Source organism: Dermacentor albipictus, chromosome 4 (genome assembly GCF_038994185.2).
Source record: "Dermacentor albipictus isolate Rhodes 1998 colony chromosome 4, USDA_Dalb.pri_finalv2, whole genome shotgun sequence".
NCBI lineage: Eukaryota > Metazoa > Arthropoda > Arachnida > Ixodida > Ixodidae > Dermacentor > Dermacentor albipictus.
In genome coordinates, this window is record NC_091824.1 from 112,045,175 (window position 1) to 112,068,851 (window position 23,677).

Genomic DNA, 23,677 nt, shown 5'->3' on the forward strand with positions numbered 1-23,677 from the left:
TTTAAGATTGTGTTTGTTCCGTTATTTATAGGAGTTACTGTATTTTTCTTTTTAATTGGCATTCCATTGAATGTATTCCTATGTGAAAACGAGCATCCGAAACCGCTTAAAGGCGCCAACATCATACAGACAATGCATTAACAATACGAGTATACATTATATGCCCACTATATGAACATAAACCTTATAATAAAGCCCACCACGTGCCTTTATTCAAAGAACAAGAAGTATGCGTGCCTACTCTCTATTTCAATGAAATCCATGCACTTTAATGAAAGCCATGAGTCACGTAGTCGCTTCAGCCAAACGAAACGGTCCGAACGGAGAACCAGAGCAAGGGGTCTTTTATTGTCCGCCACTGACCGTCCCCTTCGTTATGCCGACTGAGTGGCAGCTTCACGAACGGATCAGTGGGACACGATGGGTGAGCCGCTCACTTATCTTTGAAACCCCTAGCTCGTTCTGCTTACTTGACAATAGTCATAGCTTTCGTTGCGCCTTGAAGTTATGCTCGCCTAACCGAAAAATAAATTAATGTTTTCTTTTCGTCTTTGCCGTTTTCAAGCCACCCTGGGCACATGCGTCTAGGTCCAGAAGACGTGTCTCTTTCCACATCGTTTTTGGTCCACACGTACGCACTTCTTTGGGGTGTCTGCAAGACTATCGCCCAGGGAGCGTCAACCGCCTTTATGGAGACCGCCGATGACAGTGCTATACTCGAGGCAATTCACAAGCACAGGGTAAGCGTAAATAATTAGGTCAATACTCTGAGAAAGGAGGACAGGCACGAAACGAAAGAATGAAGGCAAGGCGGACAATTTTAATGAAAAAAATATTCGGTTAACTACTTTTGAAAAAGAGCAATGCAGGGAAAGAAGTAAAATACCAATAGAGAAATGAGAGAGCAGATCAGTATCAAGATAACAGGAAAGAGCATTCCCCACAGGCCATACCGCTCAACGTGAATTTATACCGAAAGGTAAAGTGGCTTGCATCGATGCTCGAAAAGCTCAACGCAAGTCAGTCATTTCAGTTTTTTTTTTGCGCAGTTTAGAGAGCTGAGGAATCATTTTAGTGATAGAGCTAAACGGGACTGCGTTCGTGTTATCTAACCTTGCCCTGTCATGCCTCGCTCTCACCAGCGATATTCTCGTAGATTTCAATTATTATGAACGTTCGCATGAGTAACTACTTTGCCAACATCCATATTAATGTTTTCACGTGTTATCAATGGTTATTAATGTATTCCTAATGAATGACATAAGTTCAATACATCAGATACAAAAAGAAATAATCCATTCTTCGGATAGAATTGAATGTAATCCCATGCTTTTTCATTGACAAGAAGCTTGTTCTAACCTTCGTCATGTTGGTAGAGGCGTAATGTCTCATAGCCTGGCACAGGTTGCTAATTTTTGACAGAGTTCCTAATGCTTCCTTAAGAATCGACTTTGTACACGTATAGATTATGCAAAAGGTGACATTCATCGTTCTCGTCTCGTCAATCCTGAAATCAGGCTAGTCATGCCAACACCTTCAAAGCAACCTTAGTACATTGCTGGCTGTATGATGGGCTGAAAATCTTTTCCCAGCCATTGAAGCTATTAGTAAAAATCTAAGTATAATTACTTGTTCAGCAAAAGGCAATGCAAATAATTCATATATCTCTGATTGTCGGCTTCTACATTCCATTATTTAGATGATAGGAAGCCAGGTGTCGCTTGCCCTCGATAATTCAGCTGCCCTGGTGCGTCCCAAGCACCTGAAATACGTTCATTTTGTGAAAGAACAACTTTCGAGAACGCTTTTTATGTCACTTACTGAAATCACATCAAGAAGATTTGCGTTATTTTTGTAGTTATGTGACTTAAGTGCCACTTGCACGCTGTTTGTACGTTATCCAATAGATTAGTTTGGCACGCTTCACCTGAATCGCTGCAGTGCTGCATTGCAGCATTTCGGCAAATCTGTACTGCAGAAATCAGAAAGGCGGAGGAAGTTTCACGAAATGGAAATATTTTCGTCTGCTAAACAGTAGCACGAAGTTACAGTGTACACCTATGAACATTTTCTTTATTTCTTTTAGAGAAGCTTGCATGGGGTGCCTTCGTAACTTCATGCTATACCCCCGGGTGGATGACAATGTTTCCCTTTCATTGCTGCGTTTTGCGTCAGGCACATCTCATGCTCGAAACGTATTTCTGGGGCAGAGATACACAAGAAGTTACCATTGTTTGAGCAACAAGAAATTTGTATTCATTTGCGCTCTCTATTCACTTGTGGACAATATTCAAATAACTAAGGAAGCAAATATAATTCAATGACAAGCTGACTCAATAACTCTTGGAAAAGGACAAAAGCTTCAAGCCAGTAGAAGCTTCAATTCAGGATCATATTTTGGCCTCTTGGATCACACAAGGAAAGCGTTATCTATGAAATTAGATGTCGTTCTCATTAGCATAAAAGCCACCGCATGCCACATTAGCCTTCATGGTATTTCCCACTGGTTCCTTTCTCCTCCTGATTTGTGCAGACAAGAAGAATTTGGTGGTGGTCCTTACTTGCTTGCCACAAACAATTGCTGAAAAGAATTAAGCACTTCCTTGCCAGAAACTTGAATAGGAAAACTATGCGAGGCCTTCTATATATGACCTTCAGGTATCTTAAACCCAAAGCGTTATCTTATAGCAGCACTAGAGAACCGCCAGGGGTCAATTGAACACGATATAGTGTGCATTTGAGTAGCGTCTCATCGGCGCCATTGAGCGACATTGTGATTAAGTACTGGGCTTGCATGTGTCAGAACCACGATCTCATTATGAGACACGCTGTACCGGAGGATTCTGGGTTAGTTTTGACCACGTGGGTTGTTTAACGTGCACCATATGCACGGTACATGAGCGTTCTCGCATTCCGCCCCCATTCGAATGCGGTGGCTGCAGGCGGTATTGAACCCACCGCCTCACGGCGCTCAACAGTGCAACGTCGCAGCCCCTGAGCTACCATGGCGGGTCTCCGCACTATAATGGCACTGGCAACCTAATAATGGCAACCGAATCTGAAAGCCTGCAAAAATACGCCACGGTCATCGGATAAGGGTGCTCTACACGAAAGGGATGCAGGAACAGAATTGTTGCAATTCCTGCGGAGCTATACATATTTGGTTGCCATTGCCCCTGGGTTACGTGGTCGTCGCTTTGCAAACGACCGTGCAATCATGCCACGAGGCGCGAGATAACTGGTACCAGGAGATTGAGTAGAAAAAGTTTCAGAAGCCAATGAAATTACGAACACTACCAATTTCTGAGACGTGCCCATTGACATTATACAGGTTGTCCGAACTGTCATGCAACAGGATTTAAAAAGAAGAGCAATTGAGTTACTTGAAGAAAACCTAGTGCACATTGTTTCCAGTGCCGTGTAGTAGTCGCCAGTAAATTTCTCGCTACGGGGATTTAATTAGGTAATTGCAATTAATTATCAAACTCCCTAAATACTGCACCCTAAATATCAAAGTGTCAATGAAACATTTGTGGGTGCCGTCAAAGGACATCTAACTGCGGTATTTTCACTGAAGCAACAATTTATCGTCTTCAGAGGCTGCCCTGCCTCAGCCGACGCATCAGCACAGACATCAAACTTCACGCATAAAACACGTCACCCTCTCGCACTCTACAGTGGGCTTGGCAGCACTCCAACAATACGGTTCACTGACGCCCGACGCTTTTCGCCTTACAGTTGACAACCAAATACACTATTTATGTGCGTCGTTCCCGCTATGCCACTCTGCTAGTGCTGCCAAACCAAGACCATCCTCCATTACCACTGTTCGCCACTGCGCATCTGTCATCCTACAACTTCTCGCTCTCTGGAGACGTGGAATCGAATCCCGGCCCCAACACCCATTCCACTTCTACGGAGGTATCCTGTGACATAATTGCAACATTAGAAGAAATAAGCTAACTCAGGTCAGGCGTCTCTTCTAAGCGAAGTGGAATGAATTCGAACCAAACTATCGCAGAACGATAAAATATTTGACGACAGTAAGAGGCTATTGACAAAAATTGAAAACGATGTTTCCTCCATAACTGCACTGAAGACCAAAACTAGTTGCATCAGGGCAGTTGTCGATAAATATACAAAAGCCATTTACGACGCATCATCGCGACTAAATTATTCAGAAGATAGGGATCGTCGTTCTAACATTGTGTTTTTTGACGTAGCTGACATTGAGCGGAAAACGTTACAAGAACCGTAGAAAAAGAGTGCGGAACTTTACACTTCTAAGCTTAACATCAGGTTAGACTTTAGATATCGAGCGCGCTCATGGAATTGACAAATACAGCATTAATAGAAACAGACCTATAATTGTCAAATTAGCACATTTCAAAGTAAAACAACGTATTCTTTCAAATGCTACTCAACTAAGGGGGTCCAACCACATTTTGTCAGAAGACTACTCGTCTAAACAACTAATCGAGTTCGGCAAGTCCCAACAGAAACCTTTTAAACTTGGGTGCGATAAACTAATCACAGAGAACAGAACTTACAAGTATGATAACGCTACAAATAGACTAATATTAACTTGATAGCTACGATCCCACACTACCTCAAAATCGCATGGCATCCCTGTATCGTTTGTTTATACTAACACAAGAAGCTTGTTGCCCAATTAAACGAGAAGCACTCTGTAGCTTTATTAATTCTTTAAATTGTAAGCTTCTCGTACTAACAGAAACGTGGCTGAATTCAACCGTTGATAACACAGAGGTTAATTTTTTCCTTCCTGATTTTGACATCTTTAGGCTGGATTCTGCAGGCAAATGCGGAGGTGTCCTGATAGCTGCCCATTGCAGCCTTTGTTGCCCTATTGTCCATATCACATGTGCTCTAGAGAGTCTATTCGTTTTTGTACAGTTCTTCATACCTACAAATTATCTGTGTGTGTTATCGACCTCCCGACGCACATGTTTCCTTCACTACTCACTTTCACGAGGCACTGCAATCTGTTACGATGTCATACAGTCATCCGCAACTACTCCCCTTCGGTGACTAACTTCCTGGTATAACATGGACCGAACGAGCCTTAATTCTGTCTACCAATAACATCGATAGTAATTTTCTTAACACATGCCTCATCTTTGATTTGATGCAGCTAGTATCTACCCCAACGTGAAAAAACTAACAGTGCTCTAACACACTCGACCTTATCTTAATATCCCATTTGGACATAGTTTCTTCTGTAATGCATCTACCAGAACTAAGTGAGCACTCAGTACTACATGCAGAATTATCCTGGCAACAACCTAGGAGCGAAAAAAACAACAGAAGAAAATAACACTTCACATTAAACATCATTACATCAGTATTAACAATGCACTAACCGTCTTTTACAAGGGGTATATCATAATACAATGGATAAATGGTATCATATTACAATGGGTAAATATCATAAAGACACCAAACGGACGCTTTTTAAAAATAAAATGATTGAACTCGCTGAGAATTGCGTACCAACTATGACCTTAACAACGCGACTTTCACCCCCATGGTTCAACAAGTCATTAAAATGACTAAACAGTAAAAAGAAAAGATTATTTCGCAAAAGCAAACATTCCGAGGCCGCTCCTACCTGGGAAAAATATCACGCCAGTGAAAAGACATTTGTTTTTCCGCAACAGATAAACGAACCTTTTACTAAAACACTCCCTAGCATGCCGCAAAACAATCCCAAATAATTCTGGAAATATATTAACACAAATAACCATAAACCATTATTATTATTTGATGGCGAGAATAACACGTGTTGCCGACCATAGAACATCTGAAGTACTAAACTCTGTATTCTCTTCCGTCTTCACTTCGGTACTTAATACGGACCCCCAAGACTGTCCTTACCTCAACCACCCAATCATAGCAGACCTAACACTTGAGGCATACGTTATCACCAAGCTAATATAATCCCTCAAATTGTCATCCTCTGCTGGCACCGATAGAATCAATTCCAATATTCTTAAGAGCACTGCGCAAATCTCTAGTGTATTTTTTTGCCATATCTTTCAGCAATTATTATCATCTGGAGGGGCCCCGCAAGATTGTCAAATAGGTAAGATAATTCCACTACCAAAAAAGTATCACCGTCATCGGGCCACAATTACCGTCTAATTTCCCTCACCAGTGTTTGTTCCAAACGAGTGGAACATATAATTTATTCTGATATTGTAAAGTACCTCATGTATGCCAATTTTTTCAATCCTAGACAACGTGGTTTTAATAAAGGAATGTCCTGCGAGACTCAGCTACCTCTCTTCGTTAATTACATCAGCTCACATCTTGATCAAAACGGACCTATAAATGCCCTCTTCCTAGATCTCCAAAAGGCTTTCGACAAGGTTCCTCATGAACGCCTCTTCCTAAAGCTATCGCCTCTTAATTTTAACCCTTTGTTATCCGATGGATACGCAACTTCCTGACTAACTGCCGACAGTTCGTTTACGCTAACCAATGCTCGTCTAATTTATAGCCTTTTATTTCCGGCGTGCAGCAACCCACCGTCCTGGGACCGCTACTCTTCTAAATATACATTAACGACTTATCGAGAAGCTGTTCTTCGAAAATTCGTTTATTTGCTGATTATTGCGCCATCTGTCGTCCTGTTACTAACGACGGTGATTCTCATGCTCTCCAGTCCGACCTTAACGTTATTAAAACCTGGTGCAATTATTGTTTAATGTCTCTCAACGTCAAAAAAAAACGTCGCTGCTCTTACTTTTCACCATCGCCAATCATTTATTTCAGCAAGTTACGTTATCGCTGGTTCTGATGTACGTGCTGTGACTTCTTTTGAGTACTCGAGTATTCAACCTGTCCAGTAACCTCGGTTGGCACTCACACATTTGCAGCATTAGAAATGATGCCAATCGTGTCCTATACTACCTCCGCCATAATCTACGTCTTGTTTCCCCTTCATTAAAACCACTAGCATATTAACACTTGCTCGACCTAAACTGGAATACGCATGCTTAGTCTAGGGCTCATACTAATCTAACCTGGCAACAGCACTGGAATCCATACAGAATAGTGAAGCAATGTTCATTGGCACCGACTACTCTTACCACATTAGTGCAACTAAAGGTAAGTCACATCTGAACCTTCCAACCCTCGAACACTGCCGAAAAACAGCAAGACTAGTTCTATCACTCGTTCCTTCGCCAAACCGACATCAAGCCGGCACATCGCACTTCTTCCCATCACAGCCATTCAAAGGCTGTTCATCCCCCTCCAGCTCGCACCGACGCTCATCTTAACTCTTTCTTCGTTCAGACAGCGAATGACCTTAATCATCTACCCGCTGAACTGGTCTACCACTCCAGTCATTCATTTTTCAAAGCATTCATTGGAAATATGACGTAGATATGCCCACCCCTCATATAAAACTCCTGGTGGGGTACTTGAGAAATGAATAAATAAATTGCGTACTAATTTTTTCCGACTGATAAATAAGCTCCGCGAAATATAGAAATATACGACGCGACTGCGCGCCCACCCACATCATAAAGCGGTGCTCTCGAACAGGCTTCCTCTGAGCTAGCCAGAACGAAGTAAAGGAAATACAGAAAAACGGTGTGATCGAGTTACCGCCTCAACACCGCGTCCCGGCCAAAGCAACACGTCACGATTGGTATTCTTTTTCTTTTTTTTTTGTTTTACGTGCCAAAACCACTTTCTGATTATGAGGCACGCCGTAGTGGAGGACTCCAGAAATTTCGACCACCTGGGGTTCTTTAACGTGCACCTAAAGCTAAGTACACGGGTGTTATCGCATTTCTCCCCCATCGAAATGCGGCCGCCGTGGGCGGCATTCGATCCCGCGACCTCGTGCTCAGCAGCCTAACACCATAGCCACTGAGCAACCGCGGCGGGTGTCGCGATTAGTGTTAGTCGGGAAGAAGCTGTGATATTTGTCTTAGAGTACGTAAAGTGCGCGAACGTTTCCTTTTCTTTCTTTCCTTTCTCCCCACGAACCTGCTTTCGCAGCACGTACACACTCTCTTAAAAAGTAAAACCGTCACTTCAATTTAGCTCTGGTTCGAAGCAAGTTTCTCGGGCGAAATATAGCTGTGCGCGCACTCTTTCGATGAAGTGCGAGCAGAGCCTGAATTTTAAACATTCTATGCCTTTTACATTGCTTATCGCGTTTCGTCCGGGGTAAGAGCGGCGCTTTGGCCACGTTATCAAGGCGCTTTTGTCATAAATGTGATCAGTCCGCCTTGAGAGACGGATAATAGGTGTCACGTAGAAATGAGAAGAAGGAATCGCTGCGACGCCGCAGAACCTGCCATTGGTGCTCCTTCCATACCATGAGACCAAGGTGATGCGCTGTCTCTTCGGGTTTCCGACAGGCAAAGCGGTCGCTTTCAATCGTTTATTTGAAGGTGCTACTTTATGATGCGGGTGGGAGCGCTGTCACGTGGTATTTTTCATATTAAATATTTCATTTAACTAATGATCAGTCGAAAAAAATTACTACGCAATAAGTACGCAACTGAAAATAATACAGTTTGAGGTCCCCTGGCTGTGGCTAGAAATACCGAACTGGAACTTCAATAATTAGGACAGTAGTTACCGAGTTGGGTAACTAATTACAATTACTTAATTAAATCTCAGTAACAGAAAATTTACCGGCTGCTGCTCCACTGTACTGGAGACAATATTCACTAGGTTTCTTTCAAGTAACGCAGTTGCTCTTTCTTTTTCTTATCTTCGTGTATCACAGTTGGGACACCCTGCATATGATATATCCTGCTGTGCTATTCTTGGTCCGTTAGCGACGACTACAGGTTCAATGTTTATGTCCTCAACAGGTTACATCCTTAAGCACAACGCCTTACACTGTGACGTGCCTGTTGGACAACAAACGGCGTAATGGTTATGACTTCCATAGCCTCCAATACGTCACTACGTCGAGCACGAACATTGGAGAAGAGGTTGCGAAAACGCTGGTCAAAGAATTTAATCTCAAGTCTTTTACACAGAGTAAGTGTCATGTGTTGAAATTCTGAACACATTTAACCGACCTCACGTTGAAAAAGAAAGAGCATTCATTTTCCTTTCGTAAACAGTTGACGTTATATTGATGGCCACGTTACCAAGAGGGTGCTTAACCTGATCTAAAACGGCCTCTGCGTTTTTGCTGTCTATGATACGGATTACCCTCAGCACTTTAGTTCCCTAATCGTCACCACGGTTTACACGGGCGTAATAGACTGGCATTACAAGTGATTCGCGAAAGTAGCGACTTTTTCTGAAGGTTGACAATGGGAAGGCAACAAAACTTTCTTTTGGCTCTTTTATTTTCGTTTGAGCAGAGTACGGTCAGACGGAGATACCTTTCATCTCAGTGGGCCTCTACAACGCGCCCAGCAATTACAAGTCCATCGGTTGTTTGGCAGTCGGCGTAGAAGCACAGGTAAGAATGGCAATCTTTCTGCTTGCCTGAAACAAGGCAAGTTGCACGTGACAGAGCCATCCAGCAAGAATAGTCGATGCCTCATTCGTGCCGTCGGCATATGTTTGGTTCTCTCACACCACAACAAACTACACTTTAAAATTCTGTGTGTAGAGCAGCGTGCAAAATCATTGCACAACCATCACATCAGGACTACTACGAGGACGCCCAATATTAGGTTCTTGAGTAGGACTTAACAGGACCATATTCAACCAGTGTCATAACCAAGTACATATTTGCCCTTGCTCAAATTGATACTTTGTTGCTCTTGTTGTTAACTAAATAATGAGACCGTGTGAAAATAAAAAAAATACGCCTCCATTCCACCCTGCAAAAGTGGATGTACAGCGAAGATTGCGCCGACGTCACACGGTGTTACACAAGCACCACCACCACAAGCAGCGCACATCAAGCGCGAACGCATGTATGCGCAAGTGCACAATACATGCTCATCCTTCTAGGCCCTACGCGAAGAGCAAGTGCCTTATAGAACTAAATAATGTTTAAAAGTAAATATGCTAAGAACTAAATTATTGTTCAAAAGCAAATATGGTGAGAAAAATTGTATAATACGACTTACACACAACCTGCAGACATGATAGCATTAAGTTGTAATCCGACTATACAAGAAAACCTAATTCTGCTACGCGGGAAATCAAACACAAAGCCCTTTTCCAGCTGCCTTCTTTTAGCACAGCACGAGAAATCCCGACAAACTAGACAGCAACAGCTTCGGTGTAATAATGATAGTTCAAAAAAGTAAAGATATCCGAAGTTTATTATAGTAGGCTCTTTGTATGACCTGACTAAAAAACGTCCTCCATAGAGGAACTAGAATTAGATATCCGCCACCACACAAAGACCTCCCAAAGGAAAAAGCGACCAGCTGGCGCAGACTACAGACAAACTCCTTCCCCAACTTACACGTGCTCAATAAGATGTTTCCGACACAATACAGGGCCACCTGCCTTTGGTGCGGTGCCAAACCTACACTCTACCACATCACCTGGCAGTGCGAACGCAACAAAGCATTCCACAAACACGAACACCCGAGTGCGGAGCAATGGGAGAGTCGGCTCAGCAGCAGCGAGCTCACGGCCCAAAGGGCCCTAGTGCAGCACGCGAGCGATGCAGCGCGACTCAGTGGAGCCTTGGAATAGGGGCCCACCCTTGCTGAAGAGAAGTCTCAAGTCGCCAGCGCCAAGAAGATGAAGACGACGGAGACCTCGTAACCGCGAAACTATCGGAAGACTCAAAAGTTTTCCCTCCCTCCCTCCCTCCATTTAGTTTTTGTTTTTTTGTTTTTTTTTTGTTTATTTATTTACTTTGAGATTGGGCTCAGCTATACAATGGGAAGGCCCACGTGCGCCTCTCCCATCGCAGTGAAAGACGGTCTAATGTGTAGGTGGCACAATTTTTCAGTGTAATGTTTTTGTTCACCACGTGCTTTTGCATGTGTCCAGGTGTTTTGAAGGTACACGAAATCTATGCATATTACATAGGATACTAGTTGAAATGCCGACGCTCACAGCAGTATCGCATTACCACCTTTAATCTTCTTTTGTTTTTGCTGCCCCTTCTTGTCCACCTTTTCTAACGTCTCGTAGAGAACCAGAAACCTGCTCGCCCATCCAACCCTTCCACCCATCTTACAAATAAAATATATGGTTCACTCCCTACGTTGATGTTTAGCATAGCTTCCTTCGTGGCTTTCACACAGGTGAGGGACACAGAAACGAAAAAGCCTCTGGGACCATGGCAACGTGGAGAGCTCGTGGTGCGAAGTCCAAACCTAATGCGCGGATACTGGGGGAGACTGCACGAGCCCATCACAGACGAAGAAGGCTGGTACAGCACAGGTAGGAGTGCATGTGGAACGTGCACGAATAACGTGCTTTGATAAACTGTTGAGCGAATAGCACTTGTCACATGCGCGCACAGTGAAATCTGTAGTTATACTTATGAATTAAATAGTACTTCTTCACATGTATACAACGCGGAAGACAAATGTATCGTTATCTCTACGTTTCTTTATTTTCCAACATATATTTAACCACTTTGTTCAGGAACAATACGAGCCTTCCCGCAAAACAACGCCAGCACATCGAAATTTTTTGTAAACCTTTATTTTCCGGAATACATTTAGTGCGAATGAATACACTGAATACCTTCACAAGCACTCCTTTTAAGTTACCGTGAACAGCTTTTGCACAGCCTTCGCTCAGGTGATGCAGCGTCTGTATGGTAGTCCATGCCCGTGCAAGGTGCCTTTGTTTAAGCATACCAAATTAAGTTGGAAGAGCACACAACCAGGTGTAGACGATCACGACTGTGCGTTTAAGGCGATAAGATGAAGTATTGTCTGATAAGACGAAGTATCGTGAAATCTTGATGAAGGTTACGTGAAATATGCCGTGCTGCGCCACCATTGGCCTTGGAATAAGGGGACAGGGTTAAGGAATTCGACGATGAGGGCAACGATGTACAAGCGTTCAAGCATAAGGTCCATGCAAGCTTTCATTACAGCCGTTCATCTAAACCACAAGTCATGGCGAGGTCCACATAGCGGCTACTTTCTTAGTCAGCAAATGGCTGTCCCGACCACGAGTCCCGGGTAACTTTTTATGGCAATAGACTCACGATGCAAATTAAGATACAGGACGGACGAAAAGGCTTCGAGGACAAGCGTTTTCCTCACCGGTTCCAATATTTCCTCATGTTCTGCTTTCGCGCTGTAACCTGAGCAGGACCGAAAATTGTCGACAAACCTATGATTGCTACTTCGGAAAGCTTCTGACTGCACAACCGCACCAAGCTTGCGAGCAACTGGTTAACACGCTTTATTTCGAGGGACACGCAGGCGACCTGTGCTACTACGACAAAGACGGCTGGCTGTACCTAGTTGCTCGACTGAGCGACTACTTCTGCTGCCGTGGGAGCAAGTATTGGCCGGTCCAAGTCGAGGCCGTGCTGCTCAAGTGCCCAGGGGTTCATGACGGCGCCGTCGTAGGAATACCACATCCCCAAGCTGGAGAAGTGGCGCACGCTCTGATTGTGCCCCAGCCAGAAGCAAGAAATCTGAGCGCCGATCACGTCACGCAATTCGTGGAAGGTTAGCATCTCTTTTTTTTTTCGTTCCTTTCTTTAAGTTCACTACGCGCGACGTCCTCATCATATAGAAAGTTCTCTGGTTGGTTTTTGGAAGTGTTACCATAACTTCACAGGCCAACGTAACTGCCTCATCAGCTTTAAACGTTCGCGGTTTGAACTCGTTGATATGTCATAATTAGCGAGAGTTATGCTAAGCATATGACGGGTACACAACGTGGCAGACGACGACGGGCGCTAACTTCCAAGTGAGATTTATTGTGCTAGAACGCGGAAGTAAGCAGACGAATGAAAAACAGGTGATCAGCAAGGGATGAAGCTAATAAAAAAAAAGCATAAACCGTACCATCGCAATACCATCGCATTTCTTTGCCAGAAAGGGTTACGGACGGTTTGCTCACAGACAAGCCGCGTTCGCGTGTCATCTGAGCAACTTCCTCTATGATGCGAGCGCGGTCGCCCCAGTGTTTGCGCAACGAACGCGTGTCTTCGGAAAGTGCAATGTTGCGCAAGAACGCCATCTTTGTCATTGAGGAAATCATTCACGGGTTCTCGTTGGCGGGCGTTCAGACGTTTTCCGCTCTGAACTGCGTGAAATGCACCACACGACAGAGGTATTCAACAAGCCACCCAACGCGCACACTCCATAAAGCTCTTCCTGTGCTTAACATTCCAAATGTCAGACTGTTTGTTTAGGGGGCTGGTTAGCTTTGCAATGCTAACTAACTTGAAAGGGGCAGAAACTTCAACTCAATGACCATTCTCTTTCAGCAGGTGGTGAACTCTGTGTTTGTAAACTCTGTACCGTCATTCCACAGATGCACGATAGAGTTTCCCACAGCAAGTTACCAAGTCCCACTCAATCGGCCCTGCTGGAAGAAGTTCAGCGTTGTGGCTGTCACAGCTGGCACGAGCGTTATGCGCCCAGACATCTGCGTCCATTCTGAGCAGCTGTCGGCGTATGCCACAACATGGTGTACGCACTGACCAGAGCAAAACGGACGGCAAAACGTCAAGATAATTCCATTTAGCTCATCCGGCCTTCGAGAGCTGACAAACGCGGATGGTTTTCCTCCGGTCTCATCTCGTGGACCGTCGATGTATGACGCCCGCAACGCCGCTGACTGCGTTCCCCATCAAAGTGGAGCACCAAACCTTGCTACAGCTTTCATGCTTCGCCTTCGGGCAAGACTGCCATGCTAGCATGCGCTTCATTTACGTTCTATTGTAACTATTATATTCATATAGTTATTTATATATTTTATTTATTTATCTATGTATTTATTTATTTATATATTTATTTATTCATATATTTATTTATTTATTTTATGCGTTGTCATTTGTTGGAAAGCAACAGATTGTGCTGTGCACTTATTTCGTTCGACTAAAATCGGTGTTAGAAGTATGCCAGTAGACAGCGTTTAACCACGAGACTCCTAGTATTATGCTAGGCAATGTGAATGTTTTTCCTCTGATTTATTGTTTCATTATTTCTTTTCCTGTACAGCTAATGCACCGAATGGTTGCCAGTTGGAAGGCGGCGTCACATTTGTCGACAAGATTCCACGCAGCAAGAGAGGAAAGCTCGTCAGGCGTCAGCTCGTCCAGTGGATTCTCGAGAAGCGAGAACAGGGAGACATCAAGAGTCGGGATGCTGAGGCGTAAGATCTAACAGATTTCCCAAACCACGCTATCCTGCACGGCCCAAAGCACATCTCGCACCGGGGGTGCGCATTCGTATCGTCAATTTGTAATATTATTAATGCGAAAGCGTCATATGCCCCATGAAGGGGCAAACCAGGCGTCCGTTTTCATAAACCGATGGTACCGAAACCCACGTGACCAAGTGACGACGTAACGTTCTCGGCTCTGGACCTACTGCGGCTCGGACTGCAGAATCCCATGGTGAACAGATACGGCGTCGGACCTGGACCCCTAATAAAGTACGATTAAGGTGGAATAAAGTGAATTACGGAAGAATAAAGTCGACTAATGTAGATGAATGTGACGTTTTAATTTAAGGTGATCACTTCGACAAATCGTCATGCTTTCGCATTCAAATCACGCAAGGATACTTAAGCGACTGTCACTAATTAATAACGTGCACCTTGAATGGCACGGTCAGGTATTCCATGTAATCGCTGTGTCATGGATCCTAACGAAAAAGTTTATGGGATTTTAGGTGCCAAAACCGCTTTCTCATTGTGAGGCACACCGTAGTGGAGGAGTCCGGAAATTTCGACCACCTGGGGTTCTTTAACGAGCACCTAAATCTAAATACACGGGTGTTTTCGAATTTTGCCCCCATCGAAATGCGGCAGCCGTAGCCGGGATTCGATCCCGTGACCATGGATCCTAACGGGCTGACGCATAACACGAATGGTCACAAGGCTCGTGGACTACGTGATAACATAAGCCTCAGAGAGGGAGTTTTGCCTTTTGGGTTCATTATTCAAGGCACGTTCTCCTTGCAAAAATTTCGATGTAGGAGGCACACTGTTCTGTACCGGGTGTTTCACCGAACAACTTCAAAAAATCTTAAAGGTTGCCTCTGACAGAAGGCACAATTCTAGTTCATGAGCTGGTCTACTCGAAGAGGCGGACATTACTTGCACAAAATATGGAAGTGCACAATCAACTAACTAATAAAAATTCACAAGTTAATAAATGATTCACAAATGACTAACGGCCACGTCCTCTGCTACAGAGGACTCCCAAATAAGAAACAATGCGGGGTAGGATTCCTAATCCATAAGGACATAACAGGCAACATTGACGAATTCTACAGTTCACAAGTTCTACAATTCTACAGGGGGCAGAAGTGGTCATAATAAAACTAAGTGCGATTTGGAATAAAAGTAGTACAATCCTACGCTCCAACCTCCAGTCATGACGATGGTGAAATAAAACAGTTTTATGAAAATGTTGAATAAGCGATGACAAAAGTGCAAACTCAACATACTGTAGTCATGGGCGACTTCAATGCAAGATTTATTTATTTATTTGAAAATACTGCCAGCTGCTTTTTAGCAGCCAAAGCAGGAGTGGTACATAGAAAATACAAAGGGATACTGTACAAGCAAAAAAGTCAAAATAAAATTCGAACACAGCAAGCTCACACACACACAGTGCTTCACAGATCATACTTGTACGCTACTGCGCAGAACAATATCTCTGAAACTAATGACATGAGTTGAATAAAAATTCGGTACGAAAGGAATTGCGTGCTTCGCTCACAACTGAGAAATAGCCGATAAGAAAGAGTCAACAGTACGTTTGTGCGTTACCTCTTGTGGAAGCCTGTTCCATTCTCTTATCGTTCTAGGAAAAAATGAAAATTGATAAGCGATAGTTCTAGCCTGGGGTACAATAAGGGTAAGTTCGTGCTTTCCGCGGGTACTTCTACACGTGTTAAATTGTAAGTATTCCTCAAAATTCATTTTAGTTTGGCCGTTCACTATCGTGTAAAGCATCTTCAGACGGTGTAGCTTACGGCGTTCTTCCAGTGTTGGAAGGCCAGACCTTGAACGGAGATCAGATAGTGATACTTGTCTTCCGTAGGCATTAAAAATAAACCTGAGTGCCTTTTTTTGTACTTTTTCCAGCCTATCTGTATCAGTTTTAGTGTGTGGGTCCCAAACGACATCACCATATTCAAGTAGAGGACGCACCAGTGAAGTATAACCAACTAATTTCGTCTTGCTTGTACAGTGCTTCAGACGTTGCCGCAGTAACCATAGTCTTTTTGAGGCTGTCGAAACTATCTTTTTAATGTGCGCACTCCATCTTAAATCGCGAGATATTTCAATGCCCAGATATTTAAACGTATCAACAAGAGTAACGCCAACGTCGTTAATTTTGTATGCATGCGATAGTGGACTCTTCTTTTTTGTTACGGTCATTTGGGAGCACTTAGGGATATTTAGGCTCATTTTCCAGGTCTGGCACCAATTAACAATTGAGGTTAGAGAATTACTTAAGAGTAATTGATCATCTTTAGTTTGAATGGCATGATAAACAACACAGTCATCCGCAAAAAATCGGCATTGTACAGCAGTGTCAAGTGAGAGATCATTCAGATAAATAAGAAAAAGTAATGGTCCAAGGACGGACCCTTGAGGTACGCCTGAAAGTACTGGAAGCATTGATGATTTAGAGTCACCTATTTGAACATATTGTTGGCGATGCGTTAGGTAAGAGTCGAGCCACCTCAGAATACGCTCATTTCTAAAGAGATGCTTTAGTTTTAATATCATTTTGGAATGCGACACGCGGTCAAAGGCTTTTTCAAAGTCTAGAAAGATTATGTCGACCTGGCCACTGTTATCAAGAACTGCAAACAAATCATTAGTAATATGGAGTAACTGTGTCACTGTTGAAAGGCCACGCCTGAATCCGTGTTGACTGTTCATGAAGAAATTGTTGCCTTCTAGGAAGCTGCTTAAATGTTTGAAAAGGAAATGTTCTAGTACTTTGCTAGCTGTGCACAACAACGACACCGGGCGATAGTTAGTTACTGTGAGCTTATCGCCAGTCTTGTGTATTGGTACAATTTTGCCTATTTTCCAGTCGGAAGGAACTTCTCCTTTCTCCAAACTTTTGCTAAAAATAACATAAAGATACTTGGCACACCACTCCGCGTATCTAAACAAAAATGCATTGGGGATTTCGTCGGGTCCCGAAGATTTCCTAATGTCTAAGCTAAGCAATGCTGAAAAAATACCTTCTTCTGTGATTATTAGCTCTGGAAGTTCATACATAGTTGCGTGGCTGAAATCTATATTGTTATCGGCACTGCGCAGAAAAACGGACGAAAAATAGTCGTTGTATGCCGTTGCTATACAAGTTGGGTCAATGACGTCCTTATCGTGTATTTTCAATTTGTTAACTGGTTCCTTCTTTTGCGTCAAGTGAAGCCAAAACTTTCTCGGATCGCTGGAAAGAAAGTTGTGCATTTTGACGTTAAAAAAAGTGAATCTGGACGATTTTATTTTCGAACGCAAGTCCGATCGCAGCTCAGCCAAGGTGCCGCTATCTCTCTGGTTTTTAGACGATAATCGTTTTACGCGCCGCTTTATATGAATGATTTCGCGCGTTATCCAGGGGCTTCGACGTTTGCTATTATGTTTTTTCGGGATATATTTGTTCATGCAATGACGCACCGAACATTTGAAGTGCTGCCACAAACTATTAACAGTTGTAAAGTTTCTGTGGCACTGTAAAAAGAAATCATAGTCTAGTTCTAAGAAATCTAATATGCTGACATCGTCTGCATTATTAAAATCATAGTAGGTCCTTGGCTTGTTGCGCTCAGCTTTACGCCACAGTTGGCTTTTAAAAAGGACAGAGAAATGGTCCGATATACCGGGCACTATATCAACAGTATAACCTAGTTGACTGACATTTTCGGATATGAAGACGAGGTCGAGAATCGAACTTGATACGGCAGTCTGGCGCGTTGGGGTATGCACTACCTGGTGTAGATCGAACGCATATGCGATGTCTAGCAACAGATCCGCGTGATGGCATGTTGAAGTAGCACACATCAAGTCCCAGTCTATATTAGGCATGTTGAAGTCGCCACTCATTATAACGCAACTGTAGCGCTTTTTGTTGTCGTATAGAAAGTCGTGTAGTGCCTCCAGCATAGAAATATCAGCATTGGGTGGCCTATAGACAGCTCCGATAAGTGCGTTTTGGCCGGAAAGTTTGGCAGCTATCCACACCATCTCAATCTGCTTATGGTGTGGGACCAGCGTATACTGAGTGCCTTTCTTTATCAGAAGTGCCACACCTCCCCCTCTTGAACAGCGATCATAACGGATGATTTCATGCGTGACAGGTACAACATCTGCATCATCTATGCTATCGTGAAGCCAAGTCTCTGTTACCACGGTGATGTCAGGATCGTAAGCAATGAGTAAACCTTCTAGATCGTCGCTTTTATTTACAATGCTTCTAGCGTTGACATTCATTAAGGATAAAGCTCTTCGTTTGTGAGGAACTGTCGGCTGAGGAGGGGGGTTGTTTGGATTGCATTGTTGGGTGCAATCATCCCAAGAGCGTGGTCATTGCCTAGTAGACTGAACAAGTTCGTTCCGCGCCTCATTCCAAAAGTAAAGGGTCCCATTAATTCTAACCTTGTCGAAAACAAGGATGACTTTATCCCCTTTGGACCTGTTTACTTTGGTACTTGCCCATAGCTTCTTGCGGATAGACTGTACCCTAGGCGAAAAGTCCTCCGAAATACTGAATTCTGTATCTCGCAATTTAGCACAGCTTTTCAAAATCCTAAGTTTGTCTCTCCCATCAACAAGCTTGAGAATAACTGGACGACACTTATTCTTTGTTGGCTTACCGATTCTATGGATTCGTTCAATGCCCACGTTGGGCAGCTTCAACAGGTCGTCAAGGATATTTTTCGATACTGTCCGCTCAAGAGAGGCAATATCCTCCCCTTTTGCTTCCTTTACTCCAAAAATGATGAGGTTACCGCGTCTGCTTCGGTTCTCGAGGTCGTCAATCTTCAAAAGTAAGCTGTCGACTGTCTCTTGCAAGGCATCAACTTTACTCGTATATTTGGTGACCGTTGAAGCTAAGTTATCCAATTTCATGTCAATGGCGTTCAATTTGTCGGTAGACTCTTTAAGTTTACTGTTCGTTGTTTGCTTGAGGTCTCGTATGTCGTCGAGTATAGAAAGATAGATAGAAAGAGAGAGGGATATAAGAAAGGCAGGGATGTTAACCCGTCAATAGTGTGGTTGGCTGCAGTACACTAGGGGAAGAAAGAACGGGAAAACAGAGAAGGGAGAGAGAGAGGGTAGAGAGACCTACACGGAATGTACTTGAGTCAAAGCCACTCGTACAAACCAGACGTTCTCAGAAAGCACAAAAGTGCCTTCACTGCCTTCTGAGCCGATGATTGGCGGGGACGGTGCTCTACTACTGTCTCTCGCTCAGAAGACGATCATCCAGTTCCCTCAATGTGTTGCACAAAGAATGTCTTTGCGCTCGAAATTGAGTAAAGTGGTACAATAAGTGGCCAATCTTCGTCTCGCATCCGCAAACATCACATGCAGGACCATCAGCCATTCCAATTAGTCCTCAATAGGTTTTCGTAAAGGCAGACTGATGAAGCAGTGATTGGTAACTACAGCATTGATTCTAGGAACACTAGAGGAGAGATGTTGGTAGAATTCGCGGAAAGGAATAAGCTGAGAATAATGAACACCTCCTTCAGGAAGCGTAGCAACAAAAAGCGGACCTGAAAGAGCCCTTATTTGGGGAAACAAGAAATGTAATAGATTTCATGCTTTCTGCCGATGCCAGCATAGTCCATTATGTAGAAGAAAGTAGGGCAAAGAACAGGGATCATACGTTAGTGAGGTCTAGGATCAACCTTATTATGAAGAGAGAAACAGTAAAATTTGTCAAGAAGAAACAGGCCAACCCAGTAGCTGTAAGAGTAAAAGTAGAATAATTTAGGTGGGTGCTTGCAAACAAATATTCAGCCTTAGAACAGGGGGATGAAGATGGCATAGAGGTAATAAACGAAACCGTAATAAGAGTGCCTAAAGAAGCAGCGGCTGAAGCAGGGGGTAAGCCACCAAGGACATCCTCTAGGTAAGCTCTCCCAAATAAAGAAAAACCTAGTAAAGAAATGACAAATATTGGAAGTGTCTAACTCAAGAGATCAGATGGAATTCGCTGAACTCTCAAAACTGATCAAAAAAGAAAAAGTAAAGGACATTCCAAATTGCAACGTAAGAAAGTGTGAAGAAGCAGTCAAAAATGGACGCAGCATGATATCAGTGAGAAAAAAGAACTTCGCATAGAACAAGCCAAGATGTATCCACTGAAAGTTAAGCAGGGTGACATCATCAGCAATTTTGAAGTTATAGTAAGAGCACTGGAAGAATTCTATACTGACCTTAGAGTACCCTACTGACCTTACAGTAGTAATTAAGAACAGGTTACAGAGCCTCCTTCTATAACTAGCGTTGAAGTTAGAAGAGCCTTGTAATACATGGAACGGGGAGAAGTGACAGGAGAAGATCAAATAATAATAATAATAATAATAATAATAATAATAATAATAATAATAATAATAATAATAATAATAATAATAATAATAATAATAATAATAATAATAATAACCTCTTTATTTCTATCAGTGATGAAGGAGACTGCCGGTAAAAGTCGCTTTAGAGGCTAGCGACTTCACTAGAGCCCGCAGCCTCCTTTACAAGGCAAATAGCGATTGAAAAGGAGATATATATATATATATATATATACATAGAAATTGAGTACATGTGACATATGCATAAAAAATACACGCAAAAACACAAATTTCCTGAAAGACGCTCTTCAATTATTTAAGAAAGAATGAGTGAGAAAACGTTGACGTAAAACACGTACATCAGTTATATAAATATCAAGACTTGATTTCAGAAACAACTTTAAAAGTGTTGGTAGTGTCTTTTGTGTAGAATACTTGGATTGCGGAATGACCACCATCCACTGTTCCGTACATTTTTTGATGTAAGAATGTGTGTTCCTGGTGAGATTAGATAACTCATGAAGAAACTTTAAGTTCTCTTTTACCTCCAATTTGCATCATCATCATCATTATCATCATCATCAGCCTGGTTACGCCCACTGCAGGACAAAGACCTCTCCCATACTTCTCCAACAACCCCGGTCATGTACTAATTGTGGCCATGCCGTCCCTGCAAACTTCTTAATCTCATCCGCCCACCTAACTTTCTGCCGCCCCCTGCTACGCTTCCCTTCCCTTGGGATCCACTCTATAACCCTTAATGACCATCGATTATCTTCAATCCTCATAACATGTCCTGCCCATGCCCATTTCTTTTTCTTGATTTCAACTAACATGTCATTAACTCGCGTTTGTTCCCTCACCCAATCTGCTCTTTTCTTGTCCCTTAACGTTACACCTATTATTCTTCTTTCCATAGCTCGTTGCGTCGACATCAATTTGAGTAGAACCCTTTTCGTAAGCCTCCAGGTTTCTGCCCCGCAGGAGAGTACTGGTAAGACACAGCTATTATATGCTTTTCTCTTGCGGGATAGTGGCAATCTGCTGTTCATGATCTGAGAATGCCTGCCAAACGCACCCCATCCCATTCTTATTCTTCTGATTATTTCCGTCTCATGTCCGGATCCGCCGTCACTACCTGCCCTAAGTAGATGTATTCCCTTACGACTTCCAGTGCCTCGCTGCCTATTGTGAATTGCTGCTCTCTTCCGAGACTGTTAAACATTACTTTAGTTTTCTGCAGATTAATTTTTAGACCCACTCTTCTGCTTTGCCTCTCCAGGTCAGTGAGCATGCATTGCAATTGGTCCCCTGAGTTACTAAGCAAGGCGATATCATCAGCGAATTCGCTGATGATATCGCCTATTTGCAAGCTTGAGCTAACTTGCAATTATAAAGGTTAAACACGGGTATTATATTTGCTTTCGTAAATATGGTCGATTCAATCAAAGATAGAGGAGACATCATGCTTGAAAAGCTTGCGGCTCCTTATACGAAAGGTCTCACGACTTCAAGGGTGCCGGTAAACTGGGAAGAATGCCAACATTATACTAATCCACAGAAAGAGAGACGTTAAAGAATTGAAAAATGATAGGGCCATTAGCTTATTTCAAGTATTGTATAAAATATTCATCAAGATATGTTCCAATAGAATAAGGGCAACACTGGACTTTAGACAACCAAGAGAACAGGCTGGCTTCAGGAAGGGATACTCTACAATGAATCACACCCTTGTCAACAATCAGGTAACCTAGAAATTTGCAGAGTACAAGAAGCCTCTTTATATGGCTTTCATAGATTACGAAAAGCATCTGATTCAGTAGAGATACCAGCAGTCTTAGAGGCGTTACGCAATCAAGGAGTACAGGACGTCTTTGTAAGTAAATTGAAAAATTTCTACAGAGATTCCAGAGCTACATTACTTCTTCACAAGAAAAGTAAGAATATACCTATAAAGAAAGGGGTCAGGCAAGGAGACACAATCTCTCCAGTGCTACTCACTGCGTCTTTGTAAGAAGTATTCGAGCTATTAAACTGGGAAAGCTTAGGAGTGGGGATCAATGGCAAATATCTCAGCAACCTTCGGTTTGCCGATGACATTGTTCTATTCAGAAACAATGCAGAGGAGTTACATCGAATGATTGAGGACCTTAACAAAGAGAGTGTGAGAGTGTGGTTGATTAATATTCAGAAGACATAGATCATGTGCGATGGCATCATTGACATCACACACATGCTGGAGGGCTGTCCCGTGACTCTCGCCGACCCCGAAGAAAAATGCCTTTACTGGCACAAGATGATATCAAGCTCTTCCTATCAAGATCAAATATGGTCTGTCCAGAGGGCCCACGATGGCGCCATGAGGCTCGGCCTGGCGGTGGCGACGTGGACGCGGCCCGCCTCGATCTGAAAACATCTGGCTTCAGGACTCTAATAAAGTTTTGTGAATGAATGAATGAAAATAGACAATGACCAATACCCTAGCAAGAAAACAAGAGTCCAGGATCGCCAGTCAGACTCTAGAGCCTCAGAAGGAGTAGCGTTTACCTAGGTCAATTACTCACAGGGGACCCTGATCATGAGCAGGAAATTTACAGAAGAATAAAGATGGCTTGGAGTGCAAACGGCAGACATTGTCAGATCCTGACTGGAAGCTTACCATTATTATTGAAAGCTGTACAATAAGTGCATTTTACCGGTGCTAACATAAGTGCAGAAACATGGAGAGTGGCAAAGAAGCCCGAGAAACAGTCAAGATAACAAGTTAAGAGAACAGAAAGAGAGTAGTTTGCGTCAGAGACCAAACGGCGATTGCAGACATTCTCGTTGACATTAACCGAAAAAAAATGGAGCTGGGCAGGCCATCTAATGCGAAAGTTAGATGACCGGTGGGCCATCAGGTTTACAGAATGGGTGCCAAGAGAAGGGAAGCGCAGACGAGGATGACAGAAGACTAGGTCGGGTGATGAAATGAGGAAAATCACAGGCACAAGTTTGAATCA

The 23,677-nt window shown here is 43.1% G+C and overlaps 2 protein-coding genes across 2 annotated transcripts in view; one reads left to right on the plus strand and one right to left on the minus strand.

Moving 5' to 3' along the window:
- LOC139059253 (uncharacterized) overlaps nucleotides 1–14,538 on the plus strand; it is a 34,928-nt gene extending 20,390 nt beyond the window's left edge. Inside the window, exons 5-10 of the mRNA XM_070537417.1 lie at nucleotides 566–740; nucleotides 8,865–9,036; nucleotides 9,369–9,469; nucleotides 11,229–11,367; nucleotides 12,369–12,620; nucleotides 14,124–14,538. Of these exons, the coding sequence (XP_070393518.1) occupies nucleotides 566–740; nucleotides 8,865–9,036; nucleotides 9,369–9,469; nucleotides 11,229–11,367; nucleotides 12,369–12,620; nucleotides 14,124–14,281 (997 nt within the window). The 3' untranslated portion in view covers nucleotides 14,282–14,538. The remainder of the gene's footprint in view (nucleotides 1–565; nucleotides 741–8,864; nucleotides 9,037–9,368; nucleotides 9,470–11,228; nucleotides 11,368–12,368; nucleotides 12,621–14,123) is intronic.
- Nucleotides 1–23,677, minus strand: part of LOC139059256 (uncharacterized) — a 284,919-nt gene that overhangs the window by 182,626 nt on the left and 78,616 nt on the right. The gene's annotated exons all lie outside the window — the stretch shown is intronic.